At 40.4% G+C, this 19,770-nt stretch overlaps 1 protein-coding gene across 1 annotated transcript in view; it reads right to left on the reverse strand.

Moving 5' to 3' along the window:
- Positions 1 to 11,896: 11,896 nt before the first annotated feature.
- The window catches only part of LOC126336948 (lysosomal alpha-mannosidase-like), a 78,588-nt gene continuing 70,714 nt past the window's right edge, over positions 11,897 to 19,770 (reverse strand). The window contains exon 17 of the mRNA XM_050001152.1: positions 11,897 to 12,593. Within this exon, the coding sequence (XP_049857109.1) occupies positions 12,369 to 12,593 (225 nt within the window). The 3' untranslated portion in view covers positions 11,897 to 12,368. The remainder of the gene's footprint in view (positions 12,594 to 19,770) is intronic.

The raw sequence follows: 19,770 nt of genomic DNA on the forward strand, positions 1-19,770 counted from the left end.
AGTATCCAGACTTTGTACCCAGTGATATTCAATAACCAACGGAGACGGGTCCTGTACCATTTCCTGTTACTATAGATATTTATTCTGTAGTCACATTTTGATCCATTCAGTCCCTTCCATCCATGTGCTCGTTGTATTGTCAGTGCGTTCTCTTGACCACTGAGAATATCTTTTAACGTTAGTTACCGGGTTCACACAAGTTATATTTGAGGTTGCAGAAACCACAAAGCTGTCATATTAGTTACACAGAAACAAGCCATATTTCTTTTGTATGTCTGGAAGAGTAGTAGGTCTTTCATCTTTCTTCTTTAGAGGGGGACTAACAGTCTAAGTGTCGTCCCCCCACCCAAAAAATACAAAATTACAACAGCAAAAGCCATTCTAGGATAACACGTAAAAATTATTAAATTGTGGTCATTAGTGTTTAGTGCTACTTTTATCTAACGCTGGTAAGTAGCATATAGCCCTGCAATACAAGTAATGTTACAGAAATGCAGTTAGTGGCACGATAGACATCTAATCTGTATTGCACTTCTCTCCAAGTGTTTTGGAGGATTTCAGGCATGACATTTGCGATAGCTGCATGAATGCGATTGCGCACATCTTGTAGATTACGAACTGTCGTCTGGTGCACTTGATTCTTGTAAAAGCCCACAGAAAAGAATAAAGTAGTGTAATGTCAGAGCTTCTAGGAGCCAACCAATCGAAGGACTGTCTCTCTCAAACCAGGGTTTAAGTGAACAACGCATTTATGCGCGTACGCACGTGGTACCAACTGTTGCAAGCAAACACAGAAAACATTTTGAGTTACCATACATGTAGAAGGTAACCGCTAATAGATTCCTCAATTACGTCTCAAGTTATGACATATTATGTTTTTAATTGCTTAACCTGGGCATCCTGTATAAATAAATGTCATGTGGTTGTTGGTGTATAAACGAACTATTTACAGTTTTTGAACCTTAATGATGGGATATTTGAATGATGAGTTTCAGGCTGTAGAAAAAAAGTTAAATTCACTTACCAATTGTTCCCTGTAGTGGACTGCTTCTCGTAACTATTAACATAAGAACGAAAGAGCATATCCTCAACAATCCTTTAATAAGTCTAACAAGATCAATTAAGTTAATTGTTGTCCAAACAAAATCAGTAAAAGTACAGCACTGTCACGCGTACCATAATGTACACTCCTGGAAATTGAAATAAGAACACCGTGAATTCATTGTCCCAGGAAGGGGAAACTTTATTGACACATTCCTGGGGTCAGATACATCACATGATCACACTGACAGAACCACAGGCACATAGACACAGGCAACAGAGCATGCACAATGTCGGCACTAGTACAGTGTATATCCACCTTTCGCAGAAATGCAGGCTGCTATTCTCCCATGGAGACGATCGTAGAGATGCTGGATGTAGTCCTGTGGAACGGCTTGCCATGCCATTTCCACCTGGCGCGTCAGTTGGACCAGCGTTCGTGCTGGACGTGCAGACCGCGTGAGACGACGCTTCATCCAGTCCCAAACATGCTCAATGGGGGACAGATCCGGAGATCTTGCTGGCCAGGATAGTTGACTTACACCTTCTAGAGCACGTTGGGTGGCACGGGATACATGCGGACGTGCATTGTCCTGTTGGAACAGCAAGTTCCCTTGCCGGTCTAGGAATGGTAGAACGATGGGTTCGATGACGGTTTGGATGTACCGTGCACTATTCAGTGTCCCATCGACGATCACCAGAGGTGTACGGCCAGTGTAGGAGATCGCTCCCCACACCATGATGCCGGGTGTTGGCCCTGTGTGCCTCGGTCGTATGCAGTCCTGATCGTGGCGCTCACCTGCACGGCGCCAAACACGCATACGACCATCATTGGCACCAAGGCAGAAGCGACTCTCATCGCTGAAGACGACACGTCTCCATTCGTCCCTCCATTCACGCCTGTCGCGACACCACTGGAGGCGCGCTGCACGATGTTGGGGCGTGAGCGGAAGACGGCCTAACGGTGTGCGGGACCGTAGCCCAGCTTCATGGAGACGGTTGCGAATGGTCCTCGCCGATACCCCAGGAGCAACAGTGTCCCTAATTTGCTGGGAAGTGGCGGTGCGGTCCCCTACGGCACTGCGTAGGATCTTACGGTCTTGGCGTGCATCCGTGCGTCGCTGCGGTCCGGTCCCAGGTCGACGGGAACGTGCACCTTCCGCCGACCACTGGCGACAACATCGATGTACTGTGGAGACCTCACGCCCCACGTGTTGAGCAATTCGGCGGTACGTCCACCCGGCCTCCCGCATGCCCACTATACGCCCTCGCTCAAAGTCCGTCAACTGCACATACGGTTCGCGTCCACGCTGTCGCGGCATGCTACCAGTGTTAAAGACTGCGATGGTGCTCCGTATGCCACGGCAAACTGGCTGACACTGACGGCGGCGGTGCACAAATGCTGCGCAGCTAGCGCCATTCGACGGCCAACACCGCGGTTCCTGGTGTGTCCGCTGTGCCGTGCGTGTGATCATTGCTTGTACAGCCCTCTCGCAGTGTCCGGAGCAAGTATGGTGGGTGTAACTGTGGGCGCTAATAGCTTAATGAAATCCCTTCGGAACATAATCCAGAGGAAATGCATAAATTGCGGAAACGAAGATATACTGGAGTTCCTAAAATTTTATTAAGTATTGCAAGAATCTTCGTCTGCAGCAGCAAAATTTCCGTTTGGAAATTACAAGAAAACGCTCGGGCGGCGTGAGAGACTTGCAGTTCACATTTTCCCAGTATTACAACTCTTATAGAAATTCCGAAAGCAACGCCAAAAATATGTCGTTTCAATTTGAAAACGCACGAAAATATACCTATGGAACAACACTCAAAGTAGACTGATGACGGAATGGTCCAATAAGACATGTCGAAACCTACCCTGAAATTTTTTCAGAGGAAGAACATAACGAAAGAAATGCACTGCCAAAATTTTAGCTTCTAAGAGGCACTGCAGGTATTTTGTAAGAAATGTTGAAGTTACACGTTTTTACGGCGCGAAGAACAGCTTTAACAGCTGTATGTACAGCCCTGCTCTCATAGCGCGCGACTCGGCAAATCACACATACAGCGCTGCGTAGCGGAAGTATCCGGAGTTTACAGACACCAATTTTAAGCAGCTAAAGCCTGGTTTGCAATGGAGCGAACCTAAGCGAACACGTGCGAATGAGCTTTTGCAGAAAGTTCACTACCATTCGCTTGCATATGGGTAGAATCGTATATACCAGAGGGAACAGAAGAGAACACGAGTTAGCGAACAGTGTGTATGAAAGCTGTGCTATTACTTTTTAGTTTTGGAGCTAATATTCGGCATATATGGTACAATTCAATCTTGTTAGAGACACAATGCGGAACTTTGCTATTCAGTGAGGATTATTCCGCACGCCGATACGCAATGTTCTTGACAGAGTATGCAAAACGGTGCAGGGAAGGAAGAGTGTGAGTGTCTCAATTAGTATGGAAGTGTGACATGCGTGGGAATTCTGCACTTAACACGGAATTGCATCTCCATCTCTCCTTAGCGCTGGTCCAAAAACTTCCACGTATGTCGGCTGCTATTTCTCCCTAGCGCCTCATTACCATTGAAGGGAAATTTATAGACAGAACCAGTGGCAGATTTACATACAGGCCCACTAGGTGGCGGCATTATTTGCTTTGTACTCATTTTAACCTTTTACGTTTTAAAATAACTGCGCTTACAAAAGATATTTTATTTGTAGCGAGGCGAATTCCAGCCGGCTTTTGTGCTTCTACTCTTCACTGAAAACAGAGAAACAGGTGACAATGAAATTAAATTATTCTGCATTGTCGTTCTTTCGTAGCACAGTAACGTCGAGTAATCCGAGTTGTACAGTTCATCGCTCCGTGTTTAAAGGAAAAATCTCTGTGTTCGTGTGCCATGTTTGAAGTAAAAAACTTTGTGCTCATGTGCGGCGTAGTACGATTGGAACTGGATAGTCTTATTTTGTTCCCTTTCACAATTTGTTTTTCTTTTGTTTTGACTGTTGGTTGACAATTTTGTAAGTGCCTTAACATGAATAGCAGTGAAAAAAGCAAACGTGCAAAATTAAGTGGGGCGGCATTTTGGAAACTTTCGAAGGGAAGGCGAGAACGAGACGCCTATGTTCTAAACACGCTTGGCAGAATTGATAAATTTTCCGCAGAAAATGTTGCTGGTTCAACTTCGAGTTCAATTAGTATGGATGATATTTCTGGCGCTGCAGCTGTTGTAAAACAAGTAAATACAGACGAAACAAAAGTTAAAAATGAAGAAAAACAAATTGTTTCTGATTTCGAGTTTCACGAAAAACTAAGTGTCGAGTAGGACATTATAAAAAGAAATAACTTCGTTAGTGATGATCCTGCGGAATGGCGTGTCACTGAATCAACAATAGCCATTCTCTTACAATGTAGGATTAATCAAAATTTTAACAGTGATTTTTCTAATTCAAGAAGATCAGTAGGCGATAAAACTAGATATTTGAACAAAAATATATTTTACCATAAACTCTTAAATGGTGAATCTGCATGTTTTTCTAGTATGAGGGTAACTCCAAAAGAAATGCACACTATTTTTGTAAAAATGCAATGTTCATTCTGCATGAGTGAAAGTTTTACAGTGTATATATACATCCTTCCCACTTGTTTTCAAACTTAGTTCAACCTGTTCCCGTGAGTGGCGCTGTCACAGCATGTCTTCAAGATGGCTGCTACACCTGACGTTCGTCAGAAGCAATGTGCTGTCATAGAATACTTGTGCTGTGAAAACGAGACAGTGGGTAACATCCACAAGAGGTTGAAAAAGCTGTATGGATACGCTACTGTCGATTGCAGTACAGTTAGTCGGTGGGCAAGCAGGTTACGTGATGAAAGTGGGCAATTTTGAGGATTGTCGTCGCAGTGGCAGGCCTCGTACTGCACACACTCCAGACAATGTGCCTTTTCAGTAGTTGCAGGGGCAACAGTCTGGATGATTGACTGATCTGGCCTTGTAACACTAACCAAAACGGCCTTGCTGTGCTGGTACTGCGAACGGCTGAAAGCAAGGGGAAACTGCAGCCGTAATTTTTCTCGAGGGCATGCAGCTTTACTGTATGGAGAGCTGCATCAAACCAGTCTCAGGACAGAAGACCACCACAACAACAACGTAATGGTTTTTTTATGTCTCTTGAACTTGCAGCCAAGTTTGATCCTTTACTCGCAGAGCACATTTAACAATATGGAAATACAGGGCAGGGACATACAAGTTATCTTTCTTCAACAATCTGTGATGAAACAATAGAGCTTCTTTCTGAACGATTAAAAAGAATCATTATAAGTGAAATAAAACAGGCCAATTATTTCTCTATAACAGTAGATTCTACTGCGGAGATTCCACATATTGATAAACTATCTTTCATCTTAAGATGTATGAATGTGAATGGTGAACCAGTTGAACGTTTTTACCAAACCCGTGACGAAAGTCCGAAAACTTACCCGAGGCCGTACTAAAACTCATGTCTACAAATTCCATTGAAATTACTGACTCTAGAGGCCAGTCATATGACAATGCAAGCAAAATCCGAAGAACCTACACTGGTTTGCAGGCACGCATTAAAGAACGAAATCTGAAAGTGCATTATGTGCCTTGTGCAGCACATTCTTTCAATTTAGTCGGCACTAGTGCTGCAAACTGTTATTGGGAAGCATGTTCATTTTTCAATGTAGTGCAAAACCTTTATAATTTTTGTCTGCTTCTACACAGCGCTGGGTAAACTTCTTCCTTTCATGAAACCAGGAAGGCCTCACACATTTGAAAAAGCATTTGTGCGAAATGGAGCTTCAGCTTCATTGAACCAACTCAGCAAATTAGAAACACTATTCAAGATGGCAGTTTGGAAGGACATACTCCAGAGATTTAATAGTGTAAATCTGACATTGCAAAGTGTAAATTTTGATACTAAAATAGTGCATTAATTATGTGAATCATTTGTAGGATTTATTGCATCTGTTCATGCCATGTTCGACTATTACGAAAATAAATCCACGGAGATTGAGTGATATAGACAATGAATGCACCTATAAAAGATCACGAAAATGCAAACTTCATGATGACGAAGAAGAGGACTCTGAAGAAGTTTTTCTGACTGGAAGGGAAAAATTTAGAGTCGGTACATTTCTCCCAATACCCGACAACTTGAACGCTGCATTATGGAGGACGAAGGACAGCTATAGAACAGTGTTAGACTCCTTCAGTTTCCAGTAACCTTAAGAATAGTTCACCTAACAATATTGCCGAACGTGCAGCAAAACTCCAAGCGCCATATGACACAGATTTAGAGCCCTCCTTCCCTAGTCGAAATGAGTAAATTTTTACGAAAAGAGAGGTTACAGTCCGTGTTCTCGAATGTTGACATTGCTCTTAGAATATTTCTATGTATGGCACTTACAAAATGTTCACCAGAATGCTCGTTTTCGGCTCTTAAACGACTGAAATCGTACCCACGTTCTACGCTGTCTGAGGAGAGATTGAACACCTTGTCCATTCTTCACATCGAAGCCGATCTCCTAACTGATAAGCTTCTGAACTACGAAGATATGAACAACGAGTTTTCTGCCGTCAAAGCCAGACGCAAACTTTGCCGACTGGTGAGTTTGTTTATTTATTCGTATTAGTTTTAAAACTTTAAGATTATAATGTGATTTTTATTATAACTTAGAGCACATTAATTGGATTTAAAAACTACTTATCACCTGTTTATTTTAGAATTGTCGATGGCATAATGCGGAACTAAACCTCGTTTACGTGCAGATGTGACCGAAGGCGCACGACAATACTAAACAGTACCCTAATGACAAAGGCCGCTCGGCGCTGTACAGTCAAGTCTTACAGATACTGCAGTATATTACAACTAATGCGTATTCTTGGCATCTGCTGATATGTATAGTTATTGCGGAAATATTTGTTGTCAGAGAGTACGTTCAGATGAAAAGTATTAATAAAAAACGTAGTTCAGTTACAAAACGTACAAACTTTGCTAATACCGTTAGAAAGAGATATGGTGAGAGAACTAGCTGCAGTACAAAATTTTTCAGCCCTTACATGGATTAAAGCTATTGCACACACTTATTACGCAGCATCTAGCTACACAGGCCCTAATGCTTTACACGTTAACTATTAGATTATAAAACAAATTTGATTTTTACACACTAGTCTGTAAAATTATACAATAAAAAATCCAATTCTGTGTTTTTTCGTCTGTATTTATTAGTTATTAGCCCCTCAAAGGCGACGCTGCCCTCCACCTAACTTCACCTGCAGTATGACACCTGTTGTGCACTTCTGTGAGTGCTGCGTTCATCCCATACTGCAAATGCTGTATCGAATACAGTACTGGAAATAAAATTCTGAAAAAATTAAGGTGAACGCTTAAAACTATAAGGATGAAATAGACGAAAACACTTTAGGCACAAAAAGTTTAATAATGTTATAAAATTTAATTGATTACAAGGTTTTTTGAGAGTGATAAAATTCAAAGCATGGCGCAATACATAATGCTGGGTCTGCAGGGCAGGTTTTGCATGTACGTGATGTCTCTCTTCTTTGCTGGTTTGTTGTACACAGCACACATCTCCTCAGGGCCACTCTTCTGTTTTTTGTTCCTGGATTTTCTTCAGGTAAGCGTCTACCAGTAAGTCGGTGACAGTCACTCACAACATCAGAAGGTCCTCCTTGCTTCTGCTCAATGGCACTGTGGTGGTAATTAGTTATGAGCTCATCTATGAGCGTCACTTAACTCTAAATCGACCTTCCTATTTCCGTTCTGACAATACAATACGTAAACGTTTAAAACAGCCACAGTCAACAATTACTTAAAAAGTTTTTGCATCGAACCTTGCTTTGCCTTCTTTCCACAAGAAATGATTCCAGTAACTGGTCTTCCAAGCCCACTCCCCCCATGTTCTGGTTGTAGTCAGAAACACAGATCTGTGTCAGTTGACTGGCGTTTAAAAATCATCATTTGATGATGAGCCATTTAGAAGAATTTCGAGCCTGTAGAGCCGTTACTGGCACATTTGTGTGATATATTTTAAAGTGTAATACATGCAAAAAAGATCAGTATTTTGTGTGAAATCGTAGCTTCTCATGCATCGTATTAACCTTAGAGACCAATGTTATGTGTGAAAGCTTTGCTTTCCTTGTAGCAGCATTATGTATATTAATTTAAACTATTAACTCTTCCTGAAACTTCCTGGCAGAATAAAACTGTGAGCGCGACCGAGACTCGAACTTGGGACCTTTGCCTTTCGCGGGCAAGTGCTCTACCATATGAGCTACCGAAGCAGTAGGAGACGAGATACTGGCAGAAGTAAGGCTGTGAGTACTGGGCGTGAGTCGGTGCTTCGGTAGCTCAGATGGTAGAGCACTTGCCCGCGAAAGGCAAAGGTCCCGAGTTCGAGTCTCGCTAGCGCACACAGTTTTAATCTACCAGGAAGTTTCATATCAGCGCACACTCCGCTGCAGAGTGAAAATCTCATTCTCATTAACTCTTCCTGTTTGTGTGTTCGCGCTACTTAACAGTAATGTTGCTATGGGCTGACCATCACGTGTACTATGCTCTGAATATTCGCTGTCATCCGCCAGCGAGATCACGTGACATGAACTATGACTGGCTTACAAAATCGCAACGCAATCTCGATTTCAACGCTTCAGAAAGTAACAGGCGGTGTTTGGTGGAATTCGAATTTATACTTCCATAATACGAAAATATGCAGTGTACATGTTGCTGCACAACAAAGAGCTTTCCAAAACGTGGCTTTTTCCCCGAATTTCGTTTTCTAAAAATGCCGGGAAATTCTTCTTCCATGTATAAAACCAAACCATTCAAAGGATTGATAAGTTTTATACTGTAGTTCAGTGGGAAAATATACTGTCACTTAACACAGAAAAAATATGTGTTCATCCAGGAGAGAGTGTATTTTTAAGCGAGAAATCCGGGGAAAATCCAGGAATTTTTTTCCTTGCCTGTGTATGCTCCCTGGCCCTTCAATTCACCCCTTTTTTCATATGTTAATGTAGAAAAAGGCGTTTTTAGTTGCTGGCTCACTCATGTTGGCGACACAACGAAGACATGCACTAAAATCACAGAAAAATTATTATGAACACAAACCGTGCTACTGTTCACTTATGTGTTAAAAGCTAGCATAGAAGTGGCAGAGACTAGTTTCGAGGACGGCCGCTGTGGCCGAGCGGTTCTAGGTGCTTCAGTCTGGGCCTGTGCTGCTGCTATGGTCGCAGGTTCGAATCCTGCCTCAGGCATGAATGTGCGTGATGTCCTTAGGTTAGTTAGGTTTAAGTAGTTCTAAGTCTAGGGGACTGATGACCTCAGAAGTTAAGTCCCATAGTGCTCAGAGCCAATTGAACTAGTCTCGATACCTGATAGCAAATGCAGCGTACCAGCCTTCGTAGAAGAGGGGAAGAGGAGGGGAGCCAAGAATGCCACTAAAGCACAGGCACACACAGCCAGGTAGGAGAAGTGAGGCAGAGACAGAGCAGTAGAGTCTAAAGCCGGCAAATACACCAGTACTCAGGTTGCGGCACAGGCTACAAAACTGATGTCTTCGCACATTTGAGCTCTTATTAGAAAGTTGATTATATTTTTGTTATGAATTAATATTGCATCTTTTTTAAGCACAAATACAGAGGAGACTTAAGTCTCAAAGTGTCCTCTCATGCTACGCCACTGGTTCTTTACAAATTACAATGGGGTACAGTCATCTTTCCTGTTTACTAATGTATCACCGACCTCAACTGTGTGTGTGTGTGTGTGTGTGTGTGTGTGTGTGTGTGTCAGGGTACAGCACCAGTAGCTTGTGTCTGTTATGTACGGATGGATATGAATGTGTGTGTGCGAGTGTATACCTGTCCCTTTTTTCCGCTCCCAGGATTGTAATGACTCCTTACCCTCTCCCTTAAAACCCATATCCGTTCGTCTTTCCCTCTCCTTCCCTCTTTCCTGATGAAGCAACCATGGGTTGCAAAAGCTTGAATTTTGTGTGTGTGTTTGTGTTTGTTTGTGTGTCTATCAACATACCAAAGCTTTCGTTTGGTAAGTTACATCATCTTAAAATTTAAAAAAAGCTGAAAATTGACTGTCAATGTTGGATGAACTACCTAAGTATTTGCATAGGGTATTTAACAAGACCAAGTGCATACTTATGATGTGAATGTTCTGACATGGAAAGGTCCAATAAGACTTATCGAAAAGAACTCTGAAATTTTTTGCACATGAAGAAGACAACGAAAGAAAGGCACTGCAAATATATATATTCCTTTCGTTGCCTTCTTCACGTGTAAAAAATTTCAGAGTACCTTTTGATAGGTCTTATTGGACCTTTCCCCTCTCAAAATGTTCACAACATAAGTATGTGCTTGGTCTTGTTAAATGCCCTATGCAAATACTTAGGTAGTTCATCCGACATTGACTGTCAATTTCTTTCTTTAGTTCTTGTCATAAATTAGTTTACCCATAGTCTGTGATGATAATTCTGTAGTCTGCATGTCAATTTCTAAAGATGTCAAAGAAAAAAATAAATGATGCTAAGTAAGATTACTTGCACAAACCTACCATTTTCACTGTTCCTTATTGATGTAATTAAGCTTGAAGTTCATCTTTCTACAAAAATTATTAGTCAGCACTATGTCTTTCGAACTACACAAAAAGATTAACCAAAACCTGCTGTGAGATTGTTAAAGGAGGCATCCTGATTTTTATCTTAAGTGTAATTTCTGCAAGTACAGAAAATGTAAATCAGGGTGAATGGACCAAAATTTGACCTCTTCAAAAATCAGTATGCTTGCTGAACAGTACTTGCAGCTATTCCATGTTGCCTGATCTATTAGAGCTGTGATGTGATGATTACATGGATCACGAATTCTGTAATGCACATTTGACTTTTCAGTTTGTGAAATTATTTTAAACTAACTGAGAGCAGCTAAATTCTCTTATTTCTACAAGTTTCTTGTGACATTATTTTTACTAATGCCAAATATTACCTTTTGCTACTGATCTTCTTTCAGCTTGAAGAAATGTTAACAATGATCATCAAAACCCAAAAAAACTTCAACAGTTATATGACACAGTCCTTGAATATCATGAAGAATATTCAGTGATGATGAGGCAGTAATATAGTTCAAATTATGCCACACACCCTGAAAAGATATTTGTTTCTAAAGAGAAGAAATGCTCCACACATTCTTCATGAAAACTGTGTGACCTGTGATTCAGTTACACATTTCATGAAGTAAGTGGATGGAATGGGACATCATATAAGCTTAACATTGTATTCACTGTCAACATTCAGATGAATATGGAGATTCATTGGTAAAGGAACCAGTAAAATATAACTGCGAGGAGGAAAAAAGATTTATAACCATGTTACTGGTTTGTAGCCCATGACAAATGTCATTGTTGCGAATCACAAGTCCATGTTGTTCATGAACCACATAACGTATTTCATATTATTGAAGACAAGGCATGCTTTCACTGCTTGGAAAATATTATGAAATGTATGTCATCAGTTTTATTTGACAAAATTATATGTGATGATAGTGTTCCCCTCTCCTTATTCAACATCTGGAAAGATGTCTAGGACAACCACTTTGGTGATAGCAATAATCTCTGACATAAATATATATGGATTATTTCAAAATAAGTTTTTTGCAGTGAATTTCCATTAGTTTTAGGAATGTTCATTAGTTCTGTAATTATTTTAGTGGTTGTTAAAAAATATAATTTTCAACACTCTCCCAGCAAAATTATAGGCCGGCAGTAAAAAAATCTGTGTTTTTGAGGACCTCTCAAGAAGGGACATTTTGCAATCTTCATTTGCAGTATAAATTTATTATATCTCTTTAGAAATCTTTCTTTCAGCATTTACAACTTCTTTACATACATTTTGGCAACTTCTTTGAATATCATTTTATGCATATCAACCAGGCTTGATTTTCAGAAATTCAATGTATTCCCTTAGTTCATAGTTACAACTCAAATTTTCACTAGTCTTGTCATGACAGGTTCTATCTCACATCTGCAATTCATTCCCTACCTTTGAAAATGTTCATTTGTTGTCCACAACTCATCAAACTAGCTTTTGTTTTCATTAATGTAACAAGACTGTGCAGGAGAGAAATTACACTTTTATTCCATAGCCACCACATTTGAATGAATTTTATTGTGTGATGTGGAAACAGGTATGACTTCTGTGCACTTAACGGCAAGAAGATAACACAACAAATTATGTATTAATTAATGTAATAAACCACAATCTACATATGTAAATACTGAAGATAGATTTTATCAGAACTGAGAGTAGCGTGCAATTTTGCGATTAATTTCAATTATAAATGTGCGTATCTGCATGGGTTCCAGTACGACATTAGGAATGTCATCTGTTGGCTGCCTGGTTGTTGAAGCAGTACCTGTCTCATCAGTCCATATCAGCCTTGTGTTGTCTTCCAGCCACTGGTTTGCACCCAGTGTTGTCTCTCTAATAGATGAGACATTGAATGGAGCAAATAATGCCTGAAATAGAAAAAGTATAGATCATAACTCTCTTGTAAGTCATTTAAAGAAGCATACTTTACTAAAAAAGTTAACGGATAAAAATTAAATTAAAGGATAGTTGCCACTCACCATATAGCAGAGGTGCTGAGACACAGATAGGCACTACAAAAAGAATGTCAAACAAAGCTTTCAATCAAACATGCCTTCATCAGAATAAGACAATGTACACTCTCTCTCTCTCTCTCTCTCTCTCTCTCTCTCTCTCTCTCTCTCTCTCTCTCTCTCTCTCTCTCTCACAAACACACAGGGACTATAGTCATGTGTGTGTGAGTTGCATTTGCATGAGTGTGTGTGTGTGTATGTTGTCTAATTCTGATGTAGGCCTGTTTTGTCGAAAGCTTTGTTTGAGAGTCTTTTCATTGTGGATATCAAAAACTCAGCATCTCCACTAGATGGTGAGAAGCTATTATCCTTTTAACATTGTTGTCAAAATTTTATCAGTGTCCTACCATTTTGATGCTTATGAGTTGGGAAATTGACTACTGAAACTACATTGAAACAATCAGATAATAATTCCAGTCCATTTTCCTGTCTGTATCTTTTAAGAAAACTACAGTGAAATTTTCACGAACTACTAACTGTTATTTCTTGTCTGACAGGTAGCTCAATAATTCATGTAGATGTTTCATAAATAAATGACAGTTTCCTAGAGGGAATCTTTAGACTTACAATTATCAGAGATGTATTCTGCAGTAACTAGTCACAAGCATATGATTAACACAAAAATTATTTGTTTCATTGTATTTGACTTTGTGTCCAACTTTTACATTTGTTGCAAATCCTCCTTTTTTATGTTCATGCTACACAGAAGCAATGCAAGTCTATAATCCCTGATATGTAACCTCTGCTCCCCATGAGCCATGGAGCTTTCTGTTGGTGGGAAGACTTGCATGCCTCAGCGATAGAGGTAGCTGTACCGTAGGTGCAACCTCAACGGAGGGGTATCTGTTGAGAGGCCAGACAAATGTGTGGTTCCTGAAGAGGAGCAGCAGCCTTTTTAGTAGCTGCACGGGCAACAGTCTGGATGATTGATTGATCTAGCCTTGTAACACTAACCAAAAGGCCTTGCTGTGCTGGTACTGCAAACGGCTGACAGGAAGTGGAAACTACAGCCATAATTTTTCCCAAGGGCTTGCAGTTTTACTGTATGGTTAGGCCTAAATGATGATGGCATCCTCTTGGGTAAAATATTCTAGAGGTAAAATAGTGCCCCACTTGGATCTTCGGGCGGAGTCTACTCAGGAGGACATAGTTATCAGGAGAAAGAAAACTGGTAGTCTAACGATCGGAGCATGGAATGTCAGATCCATTAATCAGGCAGGTAGGTTAGAAAATTTAAAAAGGGAAATGGATATGTTAAAGTTAGATATAGTGGGAATTAGTGAAGTTCAGTGGCAGGAGGAACAAGACTTCCGGTCAGGTGGATACAGGGTTATAAATACAAAATCAAATAGGGGTAATGCAGAAGTAGGTATAATAATGAATAAAAAAATATGAGTTTGGGTAAGCTACTACAAACAGCACAGTGAACGCATTATTGTGGCCAAGACAGAAATGAAGCCCACACCTACCACAGTAGTACAAGTTTATATGCCAACTAGCTCCGCAGAGGACGAAGAGATTGATGAAATGTATGATGAAATAAAAAACATTATTCAGATAGTGAAGGGAGATGAAAATTTAATAGTCATGGGTGACTGGAATTTGGTAGTAGGGAAAGGAGGGGAAGGAAACATAGTAGATGAATATGGAATGGGGGTAAGAAATAAAAGAGCAATCCGCCTGGTAGAATGTTGCACAGAGCATAACTTAATCATAGTTACCACTAGGTTTCAGAATAATGAAAGGAGGTTGTATACATGGAAGAACCCTGGAGGTACTAAAAGGTATCAGATAGATTATATAATGGTAAGACAGAGATTTGGGAACCCGGTTTTAAATTGTAAGACATTTCCAGGGGCAGATGTGGACTCTGACCACAATCTATTGCTTATGAACTGTAGATTAAAACTGAAGAAACTGCAAAAAGGTGGGAATTTAAGGAGATGGGATCTGGACAGACTGATTAAACCAGAGGTTGTATAGAGTTTCAGGGAGAGCATAATGGAACAATTGTCACAAATGAGGGAAAGAAATACAGTAGAAGAAGAATGGGTAGCTCTGAGGGATGAAGTAATGAAGGCAGCAGAGGATCAAGTAGGTGAAAAGATGAGGGCTAGTAGAAATACTTGGGTAACAGAAGATATATTGAATTTAACTGATGAAAGGAGAAAATATAAAAATGCTGTAAATGAAGCAGGCAAAAAGGAATACAAACATCTCAAAAATGAGTCGACAGGAAGTGCAAAATGGCTAAGCAGGGACAAATGTAAGGATGTAGTGGCATATCTCACTAGGGGTAAGATAGATACTGCCTACAAGAAAATTAAAGAGACTTTTGGAAAAAAGAGAACAACTTGTATGAATATCAAGAGCTCAGATGGAAACCCAGTTCTAAGCAAAGAGGAGAAAGCAGAAAGGTTGAAGGCGTATATAGAGGGTCTGTACAAGCATGATGTACTTGAAGACAATATTATGGAAATTGAAGAGGATGTAGATGAAGATGAAATGGGAGATATGATACTGTGTGAAGAGTTTGACAGAGCACTGAAAGACCTAAGCTGAAACAAAGCCCCGGGCGTAGACAACATTCTATTAGAGCTACTGATAGCCTTGGGAGAGCCAGCCCTGACAAAACCTCTACCATCTGGTGAGCAAGATGTATGAGACAGGCGAAATAGCCTTAGACTTCAAGAAGAATATAATAATTCCAATCCCAAAGAAAGCAAGTGTTTACCAATGTGAAAATTTCCGAACTATCAGTTTAACAAGTCATAGTTGCAAAATACTAACGTGAATTCTTTACAGATGAAGGGAAAAACTGGTAGAAGCCAACCTCGGGGAAGATCAGTTTGGATTCCATAGAAATGTCGGTACATGTGAGGAAATACCGACTCTATGACTTGTCTTAGAAGAAAGATTAAGGAAATGCAAACATATGTTTCTAGCATTTGAGGACTCAGAGAAAGCTTTTGACAATGTTGACTGGAATACTCTCTTTCAAATTGTGAAGGTGGCAGGGGTAAAATACAGGGTGCGAAAGGCTATCTACAATTTTTACAGTAACCAGAGGGCAGTTATAAGAGTCGAAGGGCATGAAAGGGAAGCAGTGGTTGGGAAGGGAGTGAGACAGGGTTGTAACCTATACCCGATGTTATTCAATCACTATATTGAGCAAGCAGTAAAGGAAACAAAAGAAAAATTTGTAGTAGGAATTAAAATTCATGGAGAAGAAATTAAAACTTTGAGGTTTCACCGATGACACTGTAATTGTGCCAAAGACAGCAAAGGACCTGGAAGAGCAGTTGCATGGAATGGACAGTGTCTTGAAAGAAGAATATAAGATGAACATCAACATAAGCAAAACGAGTATAATGGAATGTAGTCAAATTAAATCAGGTGATGCTGAGGGTATTAGATTAGGAAATGAGATGCTTCAAGTAGTAAAGGAGTTTTGCTATCTGGGGAGCAGATGGTAAAAGTAGAGAGGATATAAAATGTAGACTGGCAATGGCAAAGAAAGCGTTTCTGAAGAAGAGAAATTTGTTAACATCGAGTATAGATTTAAGTGTCAGGAAGTCGTTTCTGAATGTATTTGTATGGAGTGTGGCCATGTATGGAAGGGAAACTTGGATGATAAACAGTTTGGACAAGAAGACAATAGGCACTTTTAAAATGTGGGCCTACAGAAGAATGCTGCAGATAAGATGGGTAGATCACATAACTAATGAGGAGGTATTGAATAGAATTAGGGAGAAGAGAAATTTGTGACACACCTTGACTAGAAGAAGGGATCAGTTGGTAGTACATATTCTGAGGCATCAAAGGATCACCAATTTAGTATTTGAGAGTAAAAATCATAGAGGGAGAAAGATATGAATACTCTAAGCAGATTCAGAAGGATGTAGGTTGCAGTAGGTACTGGGAGATGAAGAAGCTTGCACAGGATAGAGTAGCATGGAAAGCTGCATCAAACCAGTCTCTGGACTGAAGACCACAACAACAACATGTGATTTCTCTGTCCCTGTGGTTACATAGTGTTCAGAGAGGCACAGAATATCTATTAGTTCAGAATTTTCCACATTCATAATGAATAAACCGACATAACGTAACTAGTTCTTTTAACGAGGAAGACACAAAGTGTTGACCTCGATATATTCTCACATCTGTTGGACACTGAAACCTTAAAATCCATGCAGTAAAAAAGGCCAGCAGAACTGTATCTACAAAAATGTCTGTAATAGACATGGATTTGACCAAGCAAGCAGATGTGTCAGTAGCAGTGGGAACATATTTGTTTCATTGGACTAGGGTATGGCTCTATGAGGCCTACGTGGACACAAGAAGAAGGCAACTCAGTTTTGAAAAGGAACAGGAGGCTTTTAGACATGGTGACTGACTTTGGCAGACTGACAAATTAATTAGATTCTAACCCAAATACAATAACCACATTGTACTCCCAGCTGAACATATCCATCTGTTACCATACAATTAGTTATGTTGGTGGCAGGATGTGCAAACTGTGAATTGCATCAAAAATGTATTTACTACAATGGAAAGGCATGAAACATTGGGTTTGACTCTGAGAAATGTCACGCTGCATGAGGAAGTTGCCCATAGATATTTTTTTCAGCTGCACATCCATTGTTTGTATCATAAGGAATTAATGTATTTTCTCATCTGTTTCCTGAGCCATAGCTATCTGGGTTGGATTCACCCTTGCAGAGAGCTCTTTAATTCTTCAGAAATAATTAGCAAAAACATCATCAACATCTCATAGGTGACAGAAATTTCTGAAGAAGCAAGTCCATTTCAGATTTTAAGGGCTTAGGGAGTTACCTCATGCCCCAAGAAGCCCAGTGCCTGTTTGTAAAGCACACACTTGGCACTATTTATCTCTAGTCCATAATCAGAAAGTATTTCAAAAATAGTCCATAGGTGAATTTAATGCTCAGTTGCACCTGTGGAAAAAAACAGCATATCATTGAGGTGCTTGAAGCAGAAATTAAGGTTGTGGAGGACCTCATCAATGATATGTTGCCATATTTGTGTGGCATTCTTAAGGCTGAATGGCATATGTACATATTGAGAGAGGCCAAAAAGCATGAGTACTGGTGTCTTTTGTACATCCTCTGGTGCTATTAGAATTTGGTGATTGACCTTTTTTAAGTCAAAAACACTAAATATTTGGTAGCCTGCCAGAGCAGTCATAAAATCATGTAAGTGGGCACAAGATAGTAATCCTGTGTGGTCCACACATTTAGGGTGTGATAATCTGTACATGGACCCTGTGAGCTATCATTCTTTCAAACTAGATGTAGGAGAGATGTCCAAGGCCTGTCAGAACATCTAATAACCCACATAGCCAGCAATGCTTCGAACTCATCTTTGCAGTAGCATACTAATCAGGAACCAGCTGACAGGTCTTGTATGCAGCCAGCAGCCCTGGCATGGTAGGTTTATGGTGTGTATGTTGTGTTGCACTTGAAACTGTGATTTTGCCTGATGTTCTACTGTGTCCACAGTCATATTGGGAGAGTGTCACCCTGAGCTGACATAGATGCTCGAGTCATAGCAAGTGTGGTGGCACTATCTGAACTGCAGGCACAAAGGGTCTCTTTGTTCATGAGGATGTGCATCTTCCGTTCTTCCATCGTCATAACTTCTTAAATCAGTTCACTGACAATGTGGTGTTTTTTGCTGGACACACTGAAGTCCTCTAGTGTAGTGGGTGGGATTATTGCCAATGTGAAATGGTCTTGAACATATACAATTTCATTATTCATGTGAAGTGTAGCCTCCCATATGGACACAGTTATGTTGTAAACGTAGAGAAGGGCTTAACAACATCAGAGATATGGAAAGTCCACTGTTAATGCTGGTCACTGAATGGAAGGATTGAAGAATGGTTCACTGCTGTGAGCCATGATTTTATGGATGAACAGTTTTTTGATGTTGCAGGGAGGACACTGACATCTGAGCCTGTGTCAGTTAAATAAACCAGCTCATTACAAATGTCCACGATGTACACCCTGCGTGATGTAGGAACACTGTGAAGAATAGAATGCTGGTCAGTTACGTTTGGAAGTGATACCTTGACAATACAAAGGAGCACACTGTTATTGTGTAGTGGAGTATGAGTGTTATGCATTCCTCTAGTAGAGACAGAATTGTTTGTAGTATTGGGTAGGCATAGTGGAGTGACAATTGTGCCTAATGTTGATGGCTGTCCTTGTCTGGATAATTGTGTAGCATGTGCCTTTGTGCACCAGCTGGCTGAAGTATAAATATTACCAGCAGAGTTTAGCATGCTGCCTGATGTTATCTCATGTGCTGTGCCATCTGGTAGGTTGAGTGCTGCTGGGAGCGACTGAAGCTGCCACTGGAGAACATTAAAGCTGCATCAGAGTACACTAAATTATTCTGCAAGTGCAAGCTGCTGCTCCCTAGTGGGAGTGGTTGGTACCATAATTATGACACTGTGTTGTCCAGTTTGTGAGGCCGAACTTGTGTCGTTGAGTGATAGAACATGATAAAACTGATCTGCAATCAGTAACTGCATGTGAAAAGGTGAGGAAGTATTGGGAATCACTACTCTTTTCACAATGGTAGGTAACTGGCCCATCTAAATCTGTTTTAGCATGGCATCAGAAATGTTGTTTGTGGAAATTACTGATTGCAGGTGATGCCCAAAAATGGAAGGGGCCTTGTTACCAGTAGTTTCACTTTGCAGTACTTTTTAAATGTGGATATCCATAGGTTTGCAGATGCAACAAAGCACACTGTTCTTGATGTGTGTATATTTCCTTCCAGGAAGCATGTTGTCCACAACATCCAATAATAACAACAAATTTTGTGTGTCCAGTACTCCAATAGTGTAAATGAATTGCATGTTACCATCTGAGATGCCATAGGCCTTAAAAGAAAGTTCAAGGAGGCAGAACCAAAGATCAGGCTGTCGCAGCAGGTAAGGCAGTGTCAGAAATTTATTACACAGCATGAGAGGCATGTTACTGCTTGAAGGTGTGTTCACAAC

This window comes from Schistocerca gregaria, chromosome 1, assembly GCF_023897955.1.
Source record: "Schistocerca gregaria isolate iqSchGreg1 chromosome 1, iqSchGreg1.2, whole genome shotgun sequence".
NCBI lineage: Eukaryota > Metazoa > Arthropoda > Insecta > Orthoptera > Acrididae > Schistocerca > Schistocerca gregaria.